The 19,174-nt window shown below is 44.5% G+C and overlaps 1 protein-coding gene across 2 annotated transcripts in view; it reads right to left on the bottom strand.

The window, feature by feature from the left end:
* Positions 1 to 19,174, bottom strand: part of CCDC148 (coiled-coil domain containing 148) — a 306,991-nt gene that overhangs the window by 98,241 nt on the left and 189,576 nt on the right. For both annotated transcript variants that reach the window (XM_040357922.1, XM_040357921.1), the window contains exon 9: positions 8,830 to 8,968. In XM_040357922.1, coding sequence (XP_040213856.1) covers positions 8,830 to 8,968 — 139 coding nt within the window. The remainder of the gene's footprint in view (positions 1 to 8,829; positions 8,969 to 19,174) is intronic.

Genomic DNA, 19,174 nt, shown 5'->3' with positions numbered 1-19,174 from the left:
GTAAGGGGACCTGGGGACCATCGGGCCCCTTACAGGTGTAATGCGGGAAAAAAAACAGGAAGGGGGCCATCCAGGTCTGTAAGGGGCCCTGGGGACCATCGGGCCCCTTACAGGTGAAATACAAAAGAAACGGGAGGGGGGCCAGCCATTCCCCTTACAGGTGTAATGCCTGTACCCCCCTGATGGAAGCCCTGTATAACAGACGTCTATGGCAAAGTGCAGCTAACTGCAAAATCACAGGTACAATTCGCCACAATAGACCGCAGACCATCAGTGTTAAAGCAGCCTTAGGCCCCCTTTCACATGATCTGTCCAACCCAATCGGACGCTTCAATCACCTCTATGGAGCGGTAGATGTAAACTGACCTTTGTCCATTTACACCCGCCTACCTCCAATCCAATTTGCTAAAAAAAACAGAAGTTGATCTGCCCCCTTTTATCTGATTGGATCGGAGGGCCCATAGAGTAGATTGGGCTGTGTCTGCTTTGCATATGCAGAGTGGACACAGACCTGTCATCTGCTCACTCCACTCATTGTGGCCCGCGACTGGTTACTAAGTCGCTTGACTAGGGCAGCCGGATAACTTACTGCACCAACCAACACAAATACATATACCCCTTAACTCTCTATAAATGACCACACTGACACCTGCTGGATTAAAATGGCCTGTTCGGCCTTTATTTAACAAAATAACCAAAATAATTGTATATATATATAAAAATATATATATATATATCCCAATCCCAAAATATAAAACAACAACATTTTAATAAACATTTTTACCATTCCTTGGTTGTCAGCCCCCTGACAACCCACTGATCACTCTTTTTGGGCCTGTGGTACCCTCGTAGCTAACAACATGTCCCCAGTCGCAACCACCGCCTCGAGGACCCTAGCTGACCACAGACCCACCCACTTCTCCCTGGTGGTCCAGACTGACACCAGACCACCGAGGGGGACTCAATCCCTGAAACGTGCCCCTACCGTTGTACCCAAACATCCTTCTCTTTAGAAAAACGTCAGGGCACACACCGCCACTGCGGCACAAGTGAGACACCTCACACTTGTGCCCGCCGCCAAACGAAAAAAGCCCTCCTGATGCCCTCCTCCAATCCTAGGGCCCACAGATCGATCCCGATCGGGTTGAGATGCACCCCATCCCCTCTCAAGTACCTCCAGGTCTCGACTTCGAGTTCTGGATGGCGAACTGCCACCCCCCCCTGCTGGACTACAAATCTGCCCACCTCCCTGTTTACTTTTATACGGGCCTTATCTAATCTTTCCAGCGACCGGGCCTCTCTCCACGCCATACGAGCTACGATATCTGACCAGACTATGATTAAGTCGGGAAAAGAGGCCCGGAGACGCCGGAAATCCCACTGGATGTCCTTAATAACCTGACGCATAGGACGAATGCCCAGGTCATTCCCCCCCGCATGTATTACCAAAATGTCTGGTACCCGGTCTAAGCTTGCGCCCCTGTGCACCTCCGGTACTACCTTCTGCCACATCAAGCCCCTTATGCCAATCCACCTGACCCTTCCTTCCTCCCTGGGCAAACCCAGCTGTCTACCCCCGGGCTTGACGTCCGCCCGCCTTGCCCCCCAAAAAACGAATGAATGTCCCAAAATCCAGACTAGGCATCCTTGGGGATCTGAAATGACAAAATTGAAAAATACCTAGCAAAAAAGCCCCAACTAACACATAACATGACTTATCATAACCACATCAATCCACATATTCATAACAAGTGAGGACGTACATACAGTCTATATCTGTTGGATTCCCATCTGCCAATCCGCTTTACAGAATCTGCAGGCAAACCCCACCTTGACGCCTCCGTCGCTGCCCCAATGCGAAATGAGTGTGCCGAATACTCCCCTGGTACCAAACCTCCCTCCTTTAGACACTTCCTAAAAACCGCTGTAAATTGGAACCTCGACAGACACTCCCCCGTCTGATGCACAAAAAAGGCACCATCTCCCTGTGGGCGAACCCCCAAAAATTGTCTTACCGTCACCACTGGGCAAGTTAACGGGCAATGCCCCCGAAATAACTCCACCCTAACTCCCTTCCCTTGCTGATCCGTCTTTGACCGCCTAATCCAGATCGCTACCGACTCCTCGGAGCACTGGATGTCCCGAAACTGTAGTCCACCCACCACCGTCTTGGAAGGAGACACTATTTCCCCCACCCTGAATGCCCCAAAAAAGGCCAACACAAAAACGGCCCGGAATAGTACCTGCTCGTAAGGTGTCGAACATACCCTCCCCAGATTTCCCAATACTGTATCCAGAACCGCAAATGATACCGGGCGCCTGGAATCCCTGGCAGGACCGCCCCTCCCGTATCCCCTCAACGCCCGGCGCACCACGAAGGATTTCGTAAAATCCTTGAGGCCCGCCATTTGGAATAAAAACGCCAACGCCGACATTTTCTTACCTATGGCTGCTCTCGAATTACCTTGTTCATAATTACTGCAGATGAAAAACAAAACTAACGCTTGCACCTCCTCTGGGTCCTCCGACCCCCCTACCTCCTCCCTCAGGGCGCCCCATTCCTGCCACACTTTGGAATATGCCCTCCATGTTCCCTCGCTGAGCGACTGCCGTATCAGTCCTGCGGCGACTCCAGTGCAATGGCCCACAACTTCTGCGGGCAAGGCTCTCCCAGCCCTTCGGCCTCCGGCGCCAACTTCCGGAACTCTTCCCACTGGAAACGAGACAAAGCATCCGCTAATCTGTTATCCACTCCGGGAATGTGCACCGCATAAATCAGAGCATTTATCTTTAAACACTTAAGCACCAGGTAACGCAGTAGCCTGATCACTGGGGGGGAAGATGCCGAGATATTGTTAATGGCCCACACCACCCCCATGTTGTCGCAATTGAACCGCACTTTCCTATTCCTGAGAGATTCCCCCCACAATTCCACTGCCACCACAATGGGAAATAACTCCAGTAACACCAAGTTGCGAAGGAAACCAGCTTCCTTCCATGCCTCCGGCCAGGGCTCCGCGCTCCACCGACCTTGACAGTAAGCTCCGTAACCCACCGACCCTGCCGCGTCTGTGAACAACACCAAATCAGCGTTGCTGACCGGTCCTGTTTGCCACATCGAGCGACCATTGAAGGAATCCAAAAAGGTCCCCCAAACCCTCAGATCATCCCTCAATTCAGCGGTCAGCCGCACAAAGTGGTTCGGCACTCGAACCCCCGCCGTGGCCGCCGACAACCGCCGGCTAAAGATGCGCCCCATAGGAATGATTCTACAGGCAAAATTTAACTTCCCTAACAAAGACTGCAGCTCCTTCAACCGAATCTTCCTCTTGACCCGAGCTACACTTACCTCACTCCGCAGCGCCACCACTTTGTCCTCCGGCAACCTACACTCCATGGCCATGGAGTCAATAGTGATCCCTAAGAAAACCAATTCTGAAGTCGGGCCCTCCGTCTTATCCGCCGCCAAGGGAATGCCAAAACGCTCCGCCAAGTACTGCACTGTGCCTAGCAACACCCCGCAACAGCGGGACTCCGGGGGCCCCACACACAGAAAGTCATCCAAATAATGGACGACGGAATTCACCCCCGCCACCTCCCTGACTGTCCATTCAAAGAATGAACTAAAAGCCTCAAACAAGGCGCAGGAAATGGAGCATCCCATCGGCAAGCAACGATCAACGAAATATTCGCCCTGCCAGTGACACCCTAACAAACGCAAACTGGCGGGATGCACCGGCAAAAGCCGAAATGCCGACTCGACATCCGTCTTAGCCATCAGGGCACCCCTGCCGTATTTCCGAACCCAGGAAACAGCCGCATCGAACGACGTATAGGTAACCGCACATTGCTGCGGGTCAATACCATCGTTCACCGAATTCCCCTTTGGGTAAGACAGATGATGAATCATCCGAAACTGCCCCGCCTCCTTCTTAGGAACCACCCCTAGCGAGGACACTATCAAGCCCGCTACCGGCGGCTCCGGAAATGGGCCGGCCATCCGGCCCAGCGCCACCTCCTTGGCCAATTTTGCCGACACCACTCCTTGGTGGAGCAGTGCCGACCTCAAATTCCCCGACACCGGAGGGACCTCCAGCATCGTACTAGGGATCACGAAACCCTCCCTGAAACCCGCTTCCAACAAACCCGCCGCCGCCCTATCCGGATACTTACTTAGAAAAGGCAGCATCCTTCCCAGTCTCACCGGCGTCAGTCCCTTTTCCAGCGCCGTCTCCGGAACGTCCTTTTCCTTGTTTAAAGCATCTGTTAAAGGCGTGTGTCCCCCCACATCCTGAACACTCATGTTTGAATCGGCAGGACCCGCCAAACCTACAGGTTCCGTCATTGAACTGCCAACAGACCCCTTTCTTTTTAAGGGCCGGCGATCCCGCGGCGGAAGTGCCGCCGGCCCCCCCTGGAAAAGACTGGCTCGCCGGCCTTGTCATCAACCTCATCCACAAACTGATGTCCTTATGATCCCACCGAATGGACGGCCGCACCGCCTTACGCTGACGAAATTGTTCGTCATACCGCAGCCACGCTAACCCCCCATAAACCCTATGCGCTTCATGAATGGCATCAAGGTAACAAAACAGTGCGGAGCAGTTCTCGGGGGACTTTTCCCCAATTACGCTCGCAAAAATCGCAAACGCTTGCAGCCAATTCGCAAACGTGCGTGGAATCAGCCTGTATCTGCGCTTCTCCTCCTCATCTTTTTTACTCTCGTCCGGTTTCACCCGGTCGAGATTAAATTTTTCCAGCGGGAGCAGTGAAAATATTTCCACAAACTCGTCTTTTCCAATTTTCTCCCTCACCTCCGGCTTTAGGTGGGCCCCTAGTGGCCCCTCAAAACATATGTAAATTTCCCCCCTCGCCGCGTCGTCCAACCGAATTTTCTCGACGTCTTTATCCTTGTCCTTGTCTTTCTTCGGCGCCGCAGATCCCTCGCTGTCCTTCTCTGTCTGCGTCCCTGCAACTCCTGTCGTGGGTGCTGTCTGTGTGGGGGGGGTAACCACTGGTACCTGCGCTGCCTGCAAAAGGGGTGCTGACCCCGTGGGGAGACCCACCTGTACGGGAGGGACCCATGGACTCACCGGGGCAGGAACTTGGGGGGCACTCCCATCTAACCTACGCAGCAGCTCCCGCAAAGCATCCCATACCCCCCCTTCCCCCGTGTGATTAAGCACCGCCACCCCCCCACTAATCTCCTGTGACCCCACCGGCCCACCTCCCCCCATAGGACGTTGAGACTTGGTCTTACCGAGTCGGCGCGGCCGTGACGGTCCTCCAGCCGAAAGTCCTGCTGCTCTCCCGTCCTCCAGGGGGTCCTCCGTCAGCTCCCCCTCCTCACTGCTGCTGGATAGCACCGCCGCCTGCCCGTGTGGCCGCAGACGCTCCTCTCCTCTTCCACCTCGACCTCTGGACACAGCTGGCGTAGTGAGAGGGGCGGGGGCGACCCCCCCCCGAGGGCTCTCCTCTCCATCGCTGCTGAACTCCTCGATAAGCTCGTCCCTCAGCACCGCCGCCGCGGCCTGAGCACCATCCTCTCTCCGGTCAACCCTCCCAGGCCCCTGCCGAGACCTGGAGGCGGGACCTCCCGACTGGCGCGAATGTGTAGTTGCCGCTCCCCCCCACCGCTAGTGGAGGCCTCGCCACGTGCTAGGCCGCCGCCTGTGGATCGCGCTAGGCCGGCGCCTGCTGGAGGATCCTTCCCGCGTCGGGCCGCCCCCCCGACCGGAGCATCGCCAGTGGGGGCAGCCGAGTGAATCTGCGCCCGCACCACCATAGGGGAAGGAGGCCTAGAAACCCGGGACTCGCCGCGTTGTGCGCCCTGCGCCTTCCCCCCCCCCGCTCGTGAACCGGATGCCTGGGCCTGCTTCGCGGGGGGGCCCGACGGGGACCGACTGGGGCTCCTCACCCTCCTCTGTGACCTGGGGGTATTGTCCGGGCTAAAGCGCTCCGGCGGAATAGACCGCCTCGAGCGCGTGGATGCAGGCCGCGTGGTGGGAGGGCCCTGCTGTACCCCCCGCAGAGACGCGGTAATCTGGCTTTGTAGCCAGTCCGCTCCATGAGTCTCCGCCACAGCCCTCAGCTGCTCTAGCAAACTAGCTACCTCACTCATATTCCCTCACTGACTAACCAGGCCGCACGTACCGCTGTATAATGCTGGGAGCTGGATGACTTTCCCTTCAGGCTTCCTCTCACCGACTGTTGCTGTCCCCTCCTCCTCTCTCCCCACGAATCCAGCCAACTCCTCCCCTTTGCTGTATCTTCCAATCCATTAAGACTCCTACTCTACTAACCACCCCCATTCCTTTAACCTCTTCCCCACTGCCAGTTACCTACACCCTGTCATGCTGTACTCCACCTACGTTTTACTACGGCTCCATACTTGTCTTATGTGGCCCTCGGCCTTCAAAAGGTTGGGCACCTCTGCTGTAAAGGGAGCAAGGCTGCTTCAGGAGCAGGCTGGGGAACCCGATCACTGTGAAAAAAAGGAACGCAAAAGGAGGAGAGAAGAGCGCCAAGCCAATCCTTTAAACAGCTTAGGAATTTATTCAGTATATAGGTATAAAACAACACGAAAAACTTGCGTGAACAATGCTGGAGCACTTGCAAAGTGGGAGTGGGAGCTTCCAGGTGCAGTGTCACAGGAGCACAGGAGGACTGCTGGGAGGTCTCTAACTGAGGGATCCACCAGCGCCGTGTGTTAGCCGCAACTGGAGCTGCCAGTTTGACAGCCCTGGACCACTCCAAACCAGAGACACACAGACGGCATCTCCACGAGGCTTATTGAGGCTCCAGCTACAGCTAACACACGGCTAACACACTCTGCAAGTGCCCCAACATTGTTCACACAAGTTTTTAGTGTTGTTTTATACTTATATACTAAATAAAATTCCTATTCTGTTTAAAGGATGGGCTTGGCGCTTCCCTATCCTCCTTTTGCTTTCATAAAGGATTATCAGACTTATTCAAAAATGCAAAGCGCAATGTGTACAGTGCGGTAACCTATGACAACTAATCAGATTTCAATTTTCATGTTCTGACTGCTATGAAATTACATACATTTGCTTGCTATGTACACATATACTTCATATACTTATCCTCATTACTTTTTGCTTTACCTTACTAAGTGTATGTCCAACCGCATAGTTAGGACGGGCGGATCACAGAGATACGACGGCGTATCAGGAGATACGCCGTCGTATCTCTTTTGTGAATCTGGCCCTGTATGTTTTTACTGATGTCACTTATTAAGTCATTCATAGTAATTTATGCAGAAGGATATATACCAGCGCAACACATTTTTATTTAAATACAGGTACCCAGCATTCCTAATTGGCCAGGGCCTGTATCTACATCCATGTTCTCACCTGCTAGGTTCCCTTCCACTGTCCAATATGCCTTCTTGCAGAATGAGCAGCACAAGAGTACACTAAGCAGACCTCACTAACCAATCCCTGCTCTCTGTTAATAAAAAATGAATGGCAGCCTTGCGCGTCTTTTAAAAGAGAAGAGCGTTTTGCCTGTGGGGTGGGTGTGGGAATAAGTGCGATTTATATGCTGTCCTGAACATGCAACCATCCAGAGTGCACACCTAGACTTAGAGCTCATTTACACTTGCAGTAAGGGGATAGTAAAAACATGCTGCTCATTACTTTTTGCTTTACCTTACTAAGTGTATGTCCAACCCCCAATTTTTTATTTATTTTTTCTGTTTTGAATACAAACATTTTAAAACCCTTATGGAGGGGGGGTGTGTTTTGTCCCAGAAATGCGTTGGCTTTATTCTGCTGTGAATAATTTTTATCTTTAAATTATCTTGGAATCTAGGACATTTGTTTGGTGCTCTCTTTGGATTATATTGTATCGTTTAATTGCTGTCTATTTCACTGTTGCACATTTTTCACACTTATGCCGCGTACACACGAACGGATTTTCCGTTGGGAAAAAAAATCGGATGTTTTTTCCAACGGAATTCTGCTCAAGCTTGGCTTGCATACACACGGTCAAACAAAAGTTCTCTGAACTTTCAACCGTCAAGAACGCGGTGATGTACAACACTACAACGAGCCAAGAAAATTAAGTTCAATGCTTCCGAGCATGCGTCGAATTGTTTCCAAGCATGCGTCGGAATTTTGCGCGTTGGAATTGCTACAGACGATCTGAATTTTTCAGTCGGAAAGATTGAGAACCAGCTCCCAATCTTTTTCTGGTAGAAATTCCGACAGAAAAAGTCTGATGGAGCATACACACGGTCGGAATTTCCACTGAAAAGCTCACAGCAGACTTTTTCTGTCGGAAATTCTGATTGTGTATACGCAGCATTACTGTCTGGTGAAACTGTTGTCAACATGACAGCAAATGAGGTAAAGTTTTCTTACAGGGTTCACATTCAGAAGCATTCTGCTGCTTCTAAATGCCAAATCAAAGTCCGCAGTGGGTCTTGGACAAGGCTGTATTGCTTAGCTGCATATGGCTATGCTCTTTTGCAGTGGTGCCTGGAGCATAAGATTTCTATACATTATTACAAATTCTTTATCAGGTAAAGTAATTCTGTTTGTACAGAGCAGAGTTGATGTTTAATAAAAGATACAATTAAACAAGGATACGTAATTGCCCGCAGCCCACATATACTATAGAGGCAGACATTTGGTATGTAGTATCAGTGAAAGCTATCTTATTCTAGAAATTATTTTTTTACTTTAATTCGATTTTTTTATTTTTTATTTTAAACAGTCACTTTTAAGGTCAGTTTGCAGTTATAAAACAGTTACACCATAAACCTTCATTCACAAAGACTGAAAGTGAAAAACAATCACTGACCAGCTCCTGTCTTGGTTTATGTGGGAGAAGTCTGGACAGCATATCCAAATACAAAACTCTTCTGTTTTGAAGATCATAGGGATACTGGCTAATAACAGACTGGAGAATCCAATGGTCTTCTTTATTCCATTTACAGTTCCTGGAAAAAAAATACAAATTGCCATTACTTTCTTGACTTTCTTTACTTCTCTATGCACTTTTAGATTATTCCTAAAAGCGACTCTGTTGCCAAGTTGAAAAGTATTTAAAAAAAAGCACCACCGAAACCATTCCTCCAGTCTGCATACTCTTTATCAGCTATAGCCTCTGGCAGAGTCTTTTCAACCAGAACTTCTGGGAGTGTCATATGCATGTGACCACCATATGCTGTGGTTGCATCTGATGACTCATACATTAAAGTTGATTTACTAAAATTGCAAAGCGCAAAATCTGGTGCAGCTATGCATAGAAACCAAACAGCTTCCATTTTTTTTTTTTTTGCCAAAGCTTAATTGAACAAGCTGAAGTTAGAAGCTGATTGGCTACCATGCACAGCTGCACCTGATTCTTCACATTTTTTCCCAGTATGTCATGTTCTGATATGAGTGCCGGTTCACACAGGGGCAACACAATTTCCAGCGCGACTTTGCGAGACGACTTCAGCACGACTTTGAGCGACTTACAACACGACTTCAAGTTGCCTCCACGACAGATGACCAGTGGCCAATCAAATAATAATCAGCTCTTCGGAGGGGTTTTCCTGAGAAAACAATTTTCTCTTCCTGTAAAGCTGCTTCAGTTAAGACAGTGATCCGACTTTGGAGGCAACATCCATTGAAATCAATAGGTACAAGTTGCCTAGAAGTTGCCTTGAAGTAGTACAGGAACCATTTCTGAAGTCGGAGCGTTAAGACGGCTCTCATTCACTTCAATGGAATTTCTCGACTTGTCGCGCAACTTGGGGCGACACAAGTCGAATCCCAAGTCGCTGTAGTGTGAACCGGCACTAAGGGGTGGCAGGAGCAACCGCTTGATATCCGTCACACCTGGAAGTGTGTTGTATTGGAAGAGTTCATGATTCTGCAAAACAGAGAAGTTAGAAGGAACAGGTGGCAAGGCAGTTGCTAAATCTGCTTTGTTTGCAGGTGGTGCATTTTTACAATTTTTAACACAACAGCTTCTTCTGTGGGCAATCAAGGCAGAAATGACCATATTGATGCTGGTTAATGCCTAACTAAAGCCCCATTTTATATGGTAGAGGAGTTAAACAACACTGGGACAGGCCTGGCACTGCTTAGGCCTCGTACACACGACCGAGTTCTCAGCAAAAACCAGCAAGAAACTTGCTGGGAGATATTTTTTTGCCGAGGAAACCGGTCGTGTGTACATTTTCGTCGAGGAAACTGTCGAGAAACTGGACGAGCCAAAAAGAGAGGAAGTTCTCTATTTCCTCGACGGGAATGAAGAAACTTGCCTTGTCGAGTTCCTCGACAGCCTAACAAGAAACTCGACGAGGAAAACTATGTGTTTCGCCCGTCGAGTTCCTCGGTCGTGTGTACGAGGCTTCAGAAGTGGCCTGGGGTGTGAACCATCAGAAAGAGACAATTTATGCTATGCCTAATAACATATTAATATATGGCATAAAGAGCCATGAGAAACTACTTAGCACTTTTGGGAACATTTATGTAATCAGGAAGGAAGCAGAGAAGGCTCTATGCATCAATCATAATTTAGAATACATGAAACGCCATTGGTTGGCAATTCTGTCACTGAATGCATTTTTATGAATATCCAGGCACTGATAATGTTCTCTATTCATAGTAAATTGACAAGCTGCATTCCCATGCATATTGATTTTATGCTCACTCACCCTCCCACCATTAATATGTTTAAAGTCCACTTCAATATAGAGAAAGAACTCATACATATAAAAAGATAAGTGAGTACAAACAGCTTGAAGATGTGCAAGAAAAACATATTGCAATTAAGTTTTCAACAACAAAACAGCATCTGCTGAAAGGAATCGTGATGTCAACTTATTACGAAGAGGTTAGGCATATTCCACTAGTTCTCATCCTCCTACACATCTTTGGTTGTGCAGCTTGGGAATTATTATACAGTCCAAGTCTTCGGAATATCTCTTATTTCTAAGCGACGCATTGGCAGAAAAGTAGGAAAGCTAATCTCCGTTTTATCTCTGTAGAAAAGATTTTGCTAACCTCTCCATTTTGCTGTACTAGGAAAATAACTTGTCTCCCCACATTACAGCCTAGTACACACAAACATTTTGGCATCAAGGCTTTACTTTTATCTACTAATGTGGCATTAAAGCTCCTACAGACTGGCATGGCTCCTAAACTGTTGGGATGAGAAAGAAGGAAAGCTTTGTGAATGTGAGCTTTGCTACTACAAAAAAACAGGTTCACTTTAATAATGCACCATACTCCTTTTGCTCCACTGTCTGTCCACCAAGAGTCACATAGTTAGTAAGGTTCTATACAGACAGAGGCCAATTAAACCTATGAGTGGAGAGACGAAACCCTGTTTTCCAAGTGATGGCTCTATTTCCGCATGTGTCGAGTGCTTGAGCGGCCGACCGTTAAGATGTTTGGGTAGAATGGAAGTTAGCCATATGCTCCCCATACCTGGGACAGAAGATGTCTGTTGTACAGACGAAACGCACGTAGAGCGAGGACAATGGCTTATAATGTTTTATACCTGCTGATGTTCTCTGATGTGGTGTTTTTTGCCTATGATAATCTTTTATATTTGTGAGAATATATGGTTTTAATACAATATGTGGTTTCCTCCATTTATCCCTATTCTGAGTAGTGTTCTTTGGATAACCAGTGGAGGACCCTGTAGGCTTTGAAGTCTGCGGTATCTCATTTGGTGACTCTTAATTAGATGGTTTCCGCACTGTAGATTTTTTTATAATTTAAAGATCATTATCACTAGGTAAAATAACTGGCATACTTGATTTTAAGGTGTTTGGGACTGTTGCACACGGACTCTCACCTATTTTCAAGATTTCATGTTTTTTGAAGCTCAATCTTTAATCTTCAATCACGCACAAGTTTCAACTATATGTTTTGTAAAGGACACTTTACCATGTATTTTGAAGTATATTGTGTATGAAGTATTTTATTATGAGGTATGATTATATATGACTAATTACTGATTTATTGAGATATTGGTTTTGCACACTTTTAGGATTAGTTACTTTTAAAACTTTTTTTTAAACTTCATTCTGGACACAATGAAGTGAAAGGGTTTCCCGTCTCTGACATATTTAACGATGTGCCTAACTTGGGCATTAACCTATCAGAATTGCTTTTGGAAAGCACACAGAACACCTTGAAGAAAACCCCTGTAGACAGATGGAGATATACAAGCCCTGTGTAGATGATGTCCTTGAAAAAAGCTGTATTAAACACAAAACCAAATATGTAATATATTGCAGCTTGCCAATCATTAATGTGGTCTGTCTCATCCCTGTAACGGCAAGAGAACTTTCCTGTTAAAAACAGACTAACGCTGGAACCTTTTCTGGCATCTCTGCGAAATAACCAAAATATAGAGGGGGCGAGAATAGGCGAAGAAGAACCCAAGGTAGCGGCATACGCCGATGATATCTTAATGTACATAACTAATCCAAAGGAGACCTTGCCAAATATAGTTAAGGAAATAAGAAAGTACGGAGAACTCTCGAACTTAAAAATAAGCCCTATAAAAACAGAAATTTTAAATATAGGGGTGGAGAGAAAAGAAGAACGTGTGCTGCAAAAACAATACCCATTTACGTGGGTGAGAAGGAGAGTTGACTTATTTGGGAGTTAAATTGACATCTACAGTAGATAACTAGTAGAATCAATAAACGTGAACAGGTGTTCAAACTGATAAAAACAGCGCTAATATGTGGATAATCATCCAAATAAATTAATAAAGTGGTGAAACCTGAATGGTACTGATGGTGTGGAGGGTGATCTATAGCTGGTATAAGTGCACCTGGCACCAGATACTGCACCAATAATGTGGATGAGTCCCAAACAATTAATGGGATGTGTGCTTACCACAAAACAAACCTTCAGATCAAACTGGTACTATAAGGGTTAACACTCGAGCAGGGTCATATGTGGAGACAAAAAAACAATAGCATAATCATGGTATAGTATTGTCTACACAACAGCCCCCTACGAGGGCGTGGCTACACAGCGCTACACAGGAAGTCTACGTGCGTTCCACTGCGTTCCACTGCCATCCAATCGTATCCAGGACACAGCTTACCATCGCATCCGCAGCACCAGCGCGGCCCCTGTGGACGGGAGGACGCCAGTGAGAGGCGGTGAACTCGTTTTTTATTGGTTTTTATCATTCACAATCACTGTACGGGCACACACTGGGGACTTGTCATCCAACCTGGCAAATGGGCTGTTGTGTAGACAATACTATACCATGATTATGCTATTGTTTTTTTGTCTCCACATATGACCCTGCTCGAGTGTTAACCCTTATAGTACCAGTTTGATCTGAAGGTTTGTTTTGTGGTAAGTACACATCCCATTAGTTGTTTGGGACTCATCCACATTATTGGTGCAGTATCTGGTGCCAGGTGCACTTATACCAGCTATAGATCACCCTCCACACCATCAGTACCATTCAGGTTTCACCACTTTATTTATTTATTTGGATGATTATCCACATATTAGCGCTGTTTTTATCAGTTTGAACACCTGTTCACGTTTATTGATTCTACTAGTTATATACTTGGAAAAGGTTTTTACCTTTTTAAAAAATAGCTGCTCACAAAGTTTATGCCATCTGACATCACCGGCATAACTTTTTCACAGCATACTTTGCTTTTACTATCCACATCTGTTTGTCTCCACCTCTAACACACTCGGGTTGAGTCACTTAGTCCTTTGGCGCCGGAAGTGCAACCTTAGGCCGTTTTCGTTTGCACCCTTCTATATATCTACAGTAGATACCCTGTACCTTGCTAATTATATCCCTCTGCTAAATGAGATAAAAACGGATCTAAAAAAGAATACATCAAGTTCACTTTCATGGCTAGGAAGGATACATTTTTTCAAGATGGCTATCCTCCCAAAAATAACATATAAATTCCAGATGTTACCTATAGATATTCCACAGAGGGTTTTTTTTAAGACTATTAAAACAATGTTGATAAAATATATATGAAAAAATAAAAAGTCGACAGTAAATTTTGCAACATTAACAAGAGGAAAAAAGCACGGAGGATTAGCAGCACCAGATACATATAAATAGGTATTATAAGGCCACGATTATTGCATGAATGGTAGAATGGGGAAATAAACACAAAGAGAAAGAGAAAAAATGGGTTCGAATGGAAAATATTATAAGTCAAACAGCACTTCACAAAAACATATGGATACCACGAAAGTATAGAGTATTGGATGTAGACACGCACAAATGAACAAAAAATGTTTTTAAACTATGGGATTTAATTTATAGACAGAATAAATGGATTTATAATTCACCTTTAATTTCAATTAAGGAAACTCATTTCTTTATACCTGGGAAAGGGACTCGGTTGGGAAATAAAATGGGGGCATCACAAATAAAGGACATCACAGAACAGGGAAAGATAAAAACACTTCTGGAGATAAAAGAAAAAAATAGGTGGGATATCAATGAATTGGAATACCTACAATTAAAATATCTGGTAAACTCAATACCCTCACCTATAAGAGATGAAAAGAAATTAACAGCACTAGAAAAATGATGTACTATACAAACCCCATTAAGGCATGTGATATCAAGAGTATATCGAATTCTGACAGAATCAGAGCTACAAGGAAAACCCTATTTTATAGAGAAATGGGAAAAAGAAATAAACAAGAAATTGGATGATCAACAAGTGGAAAGATTAATAGCATCCGTACATAACACCGCAACCGATATGAATACATTTAAAATGAACTATAAATGCATTTTAAGATGGCATAGGACACCAGAAGTGATTCACAAATTCAGTAAAGACAAAACTCCATTGTGTTGGAGAGAATGTGGGCAGATTGGAACAACTACACACATATGGTGGGACTGTCCAAAGATAAAGGAATACTGGCAGGAAATTCGGGAATATGTAAGTAATAACTGGAGAAAAGATATCTAACAGTATACAAGTTTGTGTGTTTCACAAATCAAAAGAATCAAATATAAGCTATAGGAAAACATTAATTCCACCATTGATAAATGCCGCAAAAGGACGGATACCAAAAAATTGGCTAAATACAAAAAAAGCCAGATATAGAAGAAAGGTTTGAAAGAGTGGAAAACTATAATAAAATGGAATATTTATGTAGTTGTGATGCGGGCCAACTCAATAAACATAATAAAAGATGGAAACAGTGGACAGATTTTAAATCATCGGAGGAATACCTAGGAAAAATAACAGAGGACAAGATGAAAGAAGAGATAAAGGGAGGAACAAACCATTACGGGACAGCGGTGGGAGGGGGGCGGGAAGGGTTTGTAATTAAATATATATATATAATAAAATAATGACGTAAAAGATAAATATATAAATTAGTATTTGGAAAACCACAAATGATGCGAAACCGAAGAAGAGACGATATTAATGAATGAATGAAATCATGAGCCTGAAGTGGTTATATACAAAAAAAAATGACTGGAACACCAGATGAAAATAGAAGAAAGAAAGTCTAATGCCCTGTACACACGACCGGTTTTCCTGACATGTCAAAGCCCGACGTTTTTCCCGATGTGATTCCTCTCAAGCCTGACTTGCATACACACGTTCAGTGTGAGTGACGTGTGGACGCCATCCCCTTCATTACTCCAACGAGTGGCTGTTGTTCCTGGATACGTCCGGCCGGCGTTACAGGCCAATTGCTGTTTTTTTTACCTACAAATGTGAGTTGTATATTCGTTTACTGCTGTTTTAAATAAATCACCCGGATTTTATGCCATGTGGAGCTCTGTCTTGTTGTTTTCTATATCCATTGCTGAGTACGGCTTGGTTCTAGTGCAAGTGGAGGATCTACTACTGCCTTAAAAATCTTTGGTTGAGAGATATGTTGATAGTGGTCCGGCAGGACCCTGATTTCTGGTAAGCAGCTGCATGATTGGTGGTGGATTCACGTCTGGTGCCTAGTTACAGCATTCCTGGAATTCTCACGGGTGTCTTCATTGCAATATGGACTTATCACCTATTTTATTTTATTTTTCCAATTTGGACTTTATGGACTTTACACAATAATAATAATTTTGTGGTTTATTTTTTAGCAAATACTGTTATCACGGTTTATTCATTACTTGTGTTATATTATTTGTGATATTGATTATTGGGCTCACACACATTATTGCTTAGTAGGGACAGGCCGCCACGGCCCCCTGACTCTGCTTTATAGCAATTACTGTAGTCACGATTGACACATCACAGTGTTATTTGATTACTGGGCTTATATACACACTAGTGCTCAGTAGGAACAGGCGGCCACGGCCCCCTGATTCCATGGTTGAATTTATACTTTCAGTATAGATTTAGTTGTTAGCACACATACTTGGTCACATGTTTATTTGATACAAGTGCACATTTGGGTTTAGCGCAATTATCCTTCTTTATTCATTACATTCAAATGAGCGAACCTTTGGGCTGCTTTTGCTGATCCTCATGTTAGTAAAAGTTTCCCGACCAATCAAAAAAATGGCAGTTTTCTCGTCGGGAAAAGCGGTCGTGTGTACGAGGTATAAGAGAGGAAACTATTACAGCCATCACATCTAAGAATTGGTAAGGTACAATATAATTAAAAGTTTACTTTTGGGTTTAAAACTCGGGAGCTGCAAATAACAAGTGTAAAAGTGTAAGTTCACCTTTACAGAAAAATCTGTAAGGTGAACTTACACAGGAGCCCCCGCCCCCCCCCCCCGGTCCCGCTGACTTGGACTGCGGAAATCTCCTATTCTAAGCTCCGGTATACCTGGGTAAGGAGTCCGGGTTTAGAAATCCCCTTGGCATTCAAGCGTCTTCTGCATAGCTGACAGGGCGGGCTATGCGGCTGCTGATTGGCCCATGTGTGATGGCGCTGACCAATTAGAATGCTCTAAAACGTCCCTTCTGACAAGGTACATTTTGGACATTCAGCTCAGGGGATTTCCAAGCCCTGGACTCCTGACGCAGATATACCGGGGCTTAGAATGGGGGATTGACGCAGTCCAGGTCAGCAGGACCGAGGGGGGCAAGAAGGGGGTCCTGTGTAAGTTCACCTTACAGATTTAAGGTGGAATTACCCTTTAAGCATATAGAGACTATGTTACCTAACATTGTCCCTATTTTGCAAAATAAATGAAAAAGATTTAGAGACAAATTATGAGACATCATATAAAACCAAGAAAACAGTCAAAATCAGCACTGGTTTCAGTTACATGAGCATTAGGCTACCACAACCCCTAGGACTGCTCTACGGTTGTACAGCTTCTTTAATTTTATATAAACAGCATTTCTTTATTGGGAGGTAAATTGAAATGTTACTACTTTTATTTTATTTTTTCTTCACCCCATTATGGAAAGACTATGCTATTTGTATTTCTTGGCATTTCACGTCTTTTCATTACCACATTATTGTCACTGCGAAATCCAATTTCCTAATGTATTCTCACAAATAAGCAATGCTGGGACTAAAGTACATTAATCCAAAACAAAACAGTACTTTATATTATGTGCTTTTTACTGTTTGTGAACTTGTGATATGAAGAGAATATGAAGAATTTGGGTTAATAAGGTCCCAGCTCTGCCTTTATGAGTATACATTGCTGCTGGCTCTGCATCCAAGCAAACCTTGCTGACCTCTACATAGATTTGATTCTTAATACAAGCTTATGCTTATGTATGTATTTTCACCTGTTCTTACTTTTTACTTTTTTTCCTAGCGGTAATCCATAAACAAGGAAATTTACACTTGAAGCATTCACAACAATGCATCTTTTTTTGCGCGGTTTTAAAGGTTGTGCTCTATTTTTGTCAGGTTGTTTACTCTATTTTATGCTCTCAGCTTGCTATTTACTAGTGTTAAGCAGAATATGCCATATTCGATTTCGCGATATATCTCGAATATATATTCGAATATTCGAGATATATTCGCTAAATTCGAATATTCGTGATATTTTATCGAAATTAAATGATTGCGATTTTTCGCTATTGCGAATGCGAAAATAATTGCGATTTTTTGATAACTGCGGTAGGAGCACTCTGATTGGCTCAGAATATTCGTGATATTTTATCGAAATATCGCAACATGCGAATGCGATATTTATTGCGCAATTTCGAGAAATGCTGGAGGAGCGCTCTGATTGGCTCAGAATATTCGTGATATTTTATCGAAATATCGCAACATGCGAATGCGATATTTATTGCGCAATTTCGACAAATGCTGTAGGAGCACTCTGATTGGCTCAGAATATTCGTGATATTTTACAATACAAAATAATTGCGAATATTCGGCAAATGCAGAAGGAGCACTCTGATTGGCTCAGAATATTCTTGATATTTTACAATACAAAATAATTGCGAATATTCTGCAAATGCTGAAGGAGCACTCTGATTGGCTCAGAATATTCTTGATATTTTACAATACAAAATAATTGCGAATATTCGGCAAATGCTGAAGGAGCACTCTGATTGGCTCAGAATATTCGTGATATTTTACAATACAAAATAAAAAGTGTTTTGCATTGGTGGTGATTCTTTACTCTATCCATCTGTCACAGCCGTTTGTCAATCAAACACCTTGAAGATTGAACACGTTCATGCTGCATGCTTTGGACTTTTTTTCACTTCACATATCAAAGACATTTTTATGAAAGATTATTTTTCTATTATTGGGACTATATTTCTTTATATATTTGTTTCACTGTGTATTTCACAAGTTATTTGCGCTTGCTTATTTTATAATTTGCCCACATGTCTTGTCACTAGACATATTTTTTATTCTTGTAGAGCGACTCCATTTTCTGTCTTGTATTAATTTATGTTGTATAACATTTTTGAGTTGCTGCTGTATTCTCCCCTTTTTTAAGGTATGCGCAATTTTTTCCTTCTTACAAAAAATAATAATATCAAACATACAAATATTCATAACATACACATACACAAAGCCCCCCCCCTTTTGCATCAGAGACAATCAGAGTTCTCCTACCACAGTTATCGAAAATTCGCAATCATTTTCGCATTCGCAATAGCGAAAAATCGCAATTTTTTTTTTTTTCAATTTGGCAACATAAAAGGATCGCCTCAGCTTAGCTACTCGGCCCAGGGTCTCTAATCATACCAGCAATGCTTTTAGACGTCGATAGGATGTGA

This window comes from Rana temporaria, chromosome 6 (genome assembly GCF_905171775.1).
Source record: "Rana temporaria chromosome 6, aRanTem1.1, whole genome shotgun sequence".
Classification (NCBI taxonomy): Eukaryota; Metazoa; Chordata; class Amphibia; order Anura; family Ranidae; genus Rana; species Rana temporaria.
Note: the sequence above shows the minus strand (reverse complement) of the source record. Positions and strands in the feature narration are given on the sequence as shown.